Source organism: Cebus imitator, unplaced genomic scaffold, assembly GCF_001604975.1.
Source record: "Cebus imitator isolate Cc_AM_T3 unplaced genomic scaffold, Cebus_imitator-1.0 Scaffold663, whole genome shotgun sequence".
In the NCBI taxonomy this organism is placed as follows: domain Eukaryota; kingdom Metazoa; phylum Chordata; class Mammalia; order Primates; family Cebidae; genus Cebus; species Cebus imitator.
In genome coordinates, this window is record NW_016107978.1 from 329,620 (window position 1) to 336,235 (window position 6,616).

At 48.9% G+C, this 6,616-nt stretch overlaps 1 protein-coding gene across 2 annotated transcripts; it reads left to right on the forward strand.

Annotated features, from left to right (window-relative positions):
• Nucleotides 1-612: 612 nt before the first annotated feature.
• Nucleotides 613-4,568, forward strand: MAGEE1 (MAGE family member E1). 2 transcript variants are annotated; one of them, XM_037734799.1, is made up of 2 exons: nucleotides 613-1,847; nucleotides 2,028-4,568. In XM_037734799.1, the coding sequence occupies exons 1-2, from the start codon at nucleotides 857-859 to the stop codon at nucleotides 4,007-4,009; spliced, it is 2,973 nt and encodes a 990-aa protein (XP_037590727.1). In that variant the 5' UTR covers nucleotides 613-856; the 3' UTR covers nucleotides 4,010-4,568. The 2 variants fall into 2 exon arrangements, with proteins under 2 accessions (XP_037590727.1, XP_017373698.1); XM_017518209.1 differs by having other exon boundaries at nucleotides 613-4,568.
• Nucleotides 4,569-6,616: the final 2,048 nt, after the last annotated feature.

Below are 6,616 nucleotides of genomic sequence, written 5' to 3' on the forward strand. Positions count from 1 at the left end.
GGGTATCTCAACTGACCTTCACGGAAGCTCTATTACAGGAGCAGGTGATTGACATGTCATTGTGGAGAGAAAGAATTAAGCGAATTTTTAAGAGTTTTAGTGGCTTTCTCACTAAAGCCTGGGAAAATTTGGGCTGGGAATGTTGGGCTTTTCAAGCTTGTTCGAAGCTCCCTAATTGGTACTAAATGCCAGGCATTCAGGCCCTCTAGGAAAGAGTTCTTACTAGCTCACAACTTTAAGAGAGCAGTTAGACACATAAAAGGAGAAAGCGATAGAAGAGACAGGGTCAAGGATGGGGATTCTACCCTTCCAGAGACCACGAACATTTTCCTTGAAACAGTTTTGGGAAAATGCAAATCTCAATGATATTTCAGAATTTTCAGAATCTATTAAGTGCTTGGCGCTCTGTGTAGAAGCCTTCTAATCGTACCTTAAATCTGAGTAGTTATTATTATTTCCATTTTTATTCCCTAACCATCTACTCTAAGCTCCTTGTTCCACCCTACGAGTTTCCCTTCTGCTAGTGCTCTCCTTTGGTGCAGAACCACCGCATCCACTTTCTCCGGCCCAGGGAAGGTGCGGGGCGGGGCGAGATCGCCTTGCCGCAGAGCCGGTCTGCGCCTGCGCGGACTGCGGCAGGGGGCGGGGTGTGAGAAGCAGAGTACACTGAGACTAGCGTTCATTGCTGGCCAGTGCCTGCGTTTTTCACCACCTCTAATTTCAGCTTCAGCAAGTTGCTTGGAACTTTGGTTCTGGCAGCAGCAGCAACAGAATTACCGCTAGCGGCAGTTTTGTGCCGAGGCACCTACACACCTCCAGTCCTCTCTGCCAGATCTACGCGCCGGTCGGCAGGACCATGTCTCTGGTAAGCCAGAATTCGCGCCGCCGCCGCCGCCGCGGTGCAAAGGCCACTGCGCACAACAGCGAAATCCAGGCCCCTAATGCCCCCGGGCTCCCCGGTGATGTGCCAGGCTCGGACGTCCCCCAGGGTCCCATCGACTCCCAGATCCTCCAGGGCCTCTGTGCCTCTGAGGGCCCAAGCACCTCCGTTCTGCCCACCTCCGCTGAGGGTCCAAGCACCTTTGTGCCGCCTACCATCTCTGAGGCCTCAAGCGCCTCCGGGCAGCCCACCGTCTCTGAGGGAACTGGCACCTCCGTGCTGCCCACCCCCTGTGAGGGCCTAAGCACCTCTGGGCCTCCCACCATGTCTAAAGGGCTGTGCACATCTGTGACGCTTGCCGCCTCGGAGGGCCAGAACACCTCCAGGCCGCCCACTTCCTCTAAGAAACCGAGCACCTCCTTGCCGCCCACCGTCTCTGAGAGACGGAGCACCTCCGTGCCGCCCACCCCTGGTGAGGGAACGAGCACCTCCGTGCCGCCCACCGCCTTTGAGGGACCAAGCACCTCCGTGGCGTCCACCCTTGCTGAGGGACCGAGCACCTCCGTGCCGCCCAACCCTGGTGAGGAAGCGAGCACCTCCGTGCCGCTCACCGCCACTGAGGGCCTGAACATCTCCGTGCCGGCCACTCCTGATGAGGGACTGAGCACCTCCGTGCTGCCCACCGTCCCTGAGGGCCTGAGCACTTCCGTGCCGTCCACCCCTGATGAGAGACTGAGCACCTCCGTGCTGCCCACCGTCCCTGAGGGCCTGAGCACTTCCGTGCCATCCACCCCTAATGAGGGACCGAGCACCTCCGTGCTGCCTGCCGCCTCTGACAAACAAAGCACCTCCTTAGTGCCCACCCTCAGTAAGGGATCAAGCACCTCTGTGCTACCCACCACCACTGAGGGCCTGCGCACCTCCGTGCAGCCCACTCCTGGTGAGGGACTGAGCACCTCTGTGCCTCCCATTGCCACCGAGGGACCGAGCACCTCCGTGCCACCCACCGCCTCTGAGGGACCGAGCAGCTCCGTGCTGCCCACCCCTGGTGAGAGAAAGAACACCTCTGTGCCACCCACCGCCTCTGAGGGACTAAGCACCTCCATGGTCCCCAACCCTTATGAGGGACCGAGCCCCTCCGTGCAGGCCACCCCTGGTGAGGGACCGAGCACCTCCGTGCTGCTCACCGCCTCTGATGGACAAAGCACCTCCTTCGTGCCCACCCCTAGTAAGGGATCAAGCACCTCCGTGCCACCCACCACCACTGAGGGCTTGAGCACCTCCGTGCAGCCTACTCCTGGTGAGGGAACGAGCACCTCCGTGCCGCCCACCCCTGGTGAAGGACTGTGCACCTCTGTGCCTCCCACCGCCACTGAGGGACTGAGCGCCACCGTGCCGCCTATTCCTGGTGAGGGACCAAGTACCCTAGTGCAGCCCACCTCCTCCAACGGACCAGGAAGCTCCGTGCTGCCCACCCCTGGTGAGGGCCCGAGCACACTGTTTAGCTCAAATGCTTCTATGGATCGGAATCCCTCCAAGTGCTCCGTTGTTTTGCCAAGCCCTGGGGAATCCAAGGCCTCTGTGGACTCAGACTCTGAGGGTCCTAAGGGTGCAGAAGGCCCTATAGAGTTCCAGGTCCTGAGAGACTGTGAGAGCCCCAACTCCATTACTATTATGGGCCTCAGTACTTCCCGGGTTGCAATTACCCTGAAGCCCCAGGACCCTATAGAACAGAATGTAGCTGAGCTGTTGCAGTTCCTGCTGGTGAAGGATCAGAGCAAGTACCCTATCCGGGAGTCTGAAATGCGGGAATATATTGTTAAAGAATATCGCAACCAGTTTCCTGAGATACTCAGGCGAGCAGCAGCCCACCTGGAGTGCATTTTTAGGTTTGAATTGAGAGAACTTGACCCTGAGGCACACACCTACATTCTGCTCAACAAACTGGGACCTGTGCCCTTTGAAGGGTTAGAAGAGAGCCCAAATGGGCCAAAGATGGGCCTCCTGATGATGATTCTAGGCCAAATATTCCTGAATGGCAACCAAGCCAAGGAGGCTGAGATATGGGAAATGCTCTGGAGGATGGGGGTACAGCGGGAAAGGAGGCTTTCCATTTTTGGGAACCCAAAAAGACTTCTGTCTGTGGAGTTTGTATGGCAGCGTTACTTAGACTACAGGCCAGTAACTGACTGTAAGCCAGTGGAGTATGAGTTTTTCTGGGGCCCAAGATCCCACATAGAAACCACCAAGATGAAAATTCTGAAGTTCATGGCTAAAATATACAACAAAGATCCTATGGATTGGCCAGAGCAATACAACGAAGCTCTGGAAGAAGATGCTGCCAGAGCCTTTGCTGAGGGTTGGCAGGCCCTCCCTCACTTCAGGAGGCCATTTTTTGAGGAAGTTGCTGGAGAGGTAGCATCCCCTGATTCAGAGGTTTCCAACTATTCCTCAAAATATCCCCCACATTCATGGCCTGAGTCAAGATTGGAGAGCAAGGCAAGGAAGTTGGTACAGTTATTTCTGCTTATGGATTCAACTAAGCTGCCTATACCAAAGAAAGGAATTCTGTACTACATTGGCCGAGAGTGCAGCAAAGTGTTCCCTGACCTCCTGAATCGTGCTGCCCGTACCCTGAACCATGTGTATGGGACAGAGCTAGTGGTACTTGATCCCAGGAATCACTCCTATACCCTGTACAACCGAAGGGAGATGGAAGAAACTGAGGAGATTGTAGACAGTCCAAACAGGCCTGGCAACAACTTTTTGATGCAGGTCCTAAGTTTCATCTTTATAATGGGCAACCACGCCAGGGAGTCTGCAGTCTGGGCCTTTCTGAGAGGCTTAGGGGTTCAATCTGGGAGAAAGCATGTGATTACTTGCAGATATTTGAGTCAGCGCTACATAGACAGTTTACGGGTTCCAGACAGTGATCCAGTGCAATATGAGTTTGTGTGGGGTCCTAGAGCCCGTCTGGAAACCTCCAAGATGAAAGCCCTGCGATATGTGGCCAGAATCCACAGAAAGGAGCCACAGGACTGGCCACAGCAGTACAGGGAGGCAATGGAAGATGAGGCCAATAGAGCTGATGTTGGGCACAGGCAATTCTTTGTTCACAACTTCAGGTAGAGGAATGCATGGCAGTCAGAGGGGCCTTGCAAGGAGGGGCCTTAGAGACTCAAGTCTCATGTATTGGGTGGGGGTGGGGGGGTGGGGGGTTACATATTGTATTTGGTATTTGTGTTCCAGTTCTATTTATGTCTTCTCATGTTTAGTTCTTGTGTTGTGTCTTGAAATGTTTCAACTGTTTTAATATACTGTCCGATTGGGTAAATGTGATTGACCACTTGCTGTCTCTGTTGTATTTTGGTATGAGTTTTGATAGCTTTATAAAATGTTTTGGAAATATTTCCATCTTGTTGCATTATCTAGAAGAGAATATATAGCATATAGCTATAGATATAGGCTTTTCCTTGAAAGTTTGAACAAATTTGCCAGTAAAATAATCTGGCTTAAAGTGATAAACTAACAAACAAATATAGCAACAACTGAAAAAGCACTCTAAATTGTGGCTGGCTTCCCTTTCTGTCTGCTATTGTATAAAGAATACTGATGTTTACCTGTATTTGCTTTGCTGTATTAAAATGTAATGAAAAATAAAAGATTAATAAATGAAAGATAATGCTAATACACTGATTTATTCAACTGCTTTTATATAATGAGCACAGTTGTGTGCCCTATTTATACAAGTAAAAAAGTTTACAAGATATAGTACCTGCCCAAGAATTCAGGGACTGGATAGGGTACAGAGGGAGGTCATTTAAACAAGCAATTTACTATGGTGTACTATGTGCTACAGTAGACTAATAGTGCTATGGTAGTTAAAAAGAGGCACACTTGCCCAATTCCTGGGGTGTTCAAGGTGGTCCTTAAGGAATATGGTGGGTTTGTTTATAAGGAATATAAATGGGGTCTTTTTTTTCTGAGTTGGAGTCTCATTCTGCCGCCTAGGTTGGAGTGCAGTGACATAGTCTCGGCTCTCTGCAACCTCCACCTCCTGGGTTCAAGCAATTCTCCTGCCTCAGTCTCTTAAGTAGCTGGGACTACAGGTGTGTGCCAACACACTCAGCTAATTTTTATATTTTTAGTAGAGATGGGGTTTTACTACATTTGCCAGGCTGATCTTGAACTCCTGACCTCATGATCTGCCCACCTCAGCCTCCCAAAGTGCTGGGATTACAGGCATGAGGCACCACACCTGGCCAAGATGGGGTCCTTAATACAATCATGAATTAAACTGATTCAAGGCTGGATTTCAGTCTTCATAATTGCTGGTTGGAAAAAAAGTCAAAGATGTAAGGCCAGAGGGCAGGGGGTATTGTGGCATCAATGGTTTCAATAAGATGCATGAGCCAGCTTTCTCTAAGTTATGCTGTGGTTTTTTAAAAAATACCCAAATCTCAGAGGTTTATGACAAAATTTTGGGCTTATTTTATATCCTCCTCATGGGCTTTCTGTGATTCTGTTTATATTGTCTTCATTCAGACAACCAGGCCAAAAGAGTAAATCATATATGGGACATCTGTTCTTGTGGCAGAGGTAAAAGAGCCATAGTGGAACCATGTGATAGTTTTCAAAGCTTATGCTCAGATATGGCATATTATAGTCATAATCCACTGGCAAAAGCAAGTCACATGGCAAGCTTTATGTCAATGGAATGGGAAGTGTACACTTTCTATAGGGAAAGACATGTAGGAATGGGCCCAGTGGAGAGGAAGAACATATATTTTTGAATAAAAAAAATAGTCTACCATATAAGAATTTGGCTTTAGTTATGAGTGAGATGGAAAACTATTTAAGGATTTTGCTCTGAGAAATGGCAGGAAACCACTTAGTTTTGACAGGATTCTTTTGGCTCTCGAATTGAAAAACTAAAAGGGGTGGGGAGGGCAGAAACTCTAATTTTAGCATAGCAGTTTCTTCTTAGCGTACCTATGAAAAAAGATGTTATTTTCTGAACAAAGTTGCATTTAAAGAAATTGAAGCCAGAAAGCCTGTTATCTTTTTAAAAACACCTTGGAAATCAAACTCCATGGTATCAAGGTTAAAAGGCATTAGAACATGGTAGTAAGAGCATGCAGTCTGTAGTCAAAGTGCCTAGGTGCAAATCCTGGCTCTCTCTGATACTAGAGATGAGACCTAAGGCAAGTTACTTAACCCCTTTGTGCCTCCATTTTTTCATCTGTAAAATTGGCATAATAATTTCACCTATGCCATACTGTTGGAGATTAAATATGTTAACATGTAAAACACAACAGCACTTCACATGTAGTTAGCAATAGATAAGTGACATTGTTGCAGGTTGATTTTTTACAGGAATGGGACTGTGAAGTGATTTCCTTGCAGAAATTTTACTGGGGAGTGTTTTGGGCTCAAAGCCTGTGGGGAAGCAAGAGAAGCAGAATTGTGTAGAGGGAGAAGTCAAGCAGTGATTCTGTCACAGCAAATAAATTAGCTGATTCTATAGGGAGCTCTGGAGTCGGTGTGGTCCTGCAGAGTTGTTCCAAATTAAGAAAAGGATGCCAAAGCTTTAGCCCACCACATTGACCAGTCATTGGATGCAAACTGCCTCCTGGTATGGGGCTATGACTTTTTGAGAGTCAGTTCTTTTCAGCTAAATGTAATCCCTCAGAAAGATACTCAGCTGAAAACACAGCAGCTGTTATCACCCTCAAG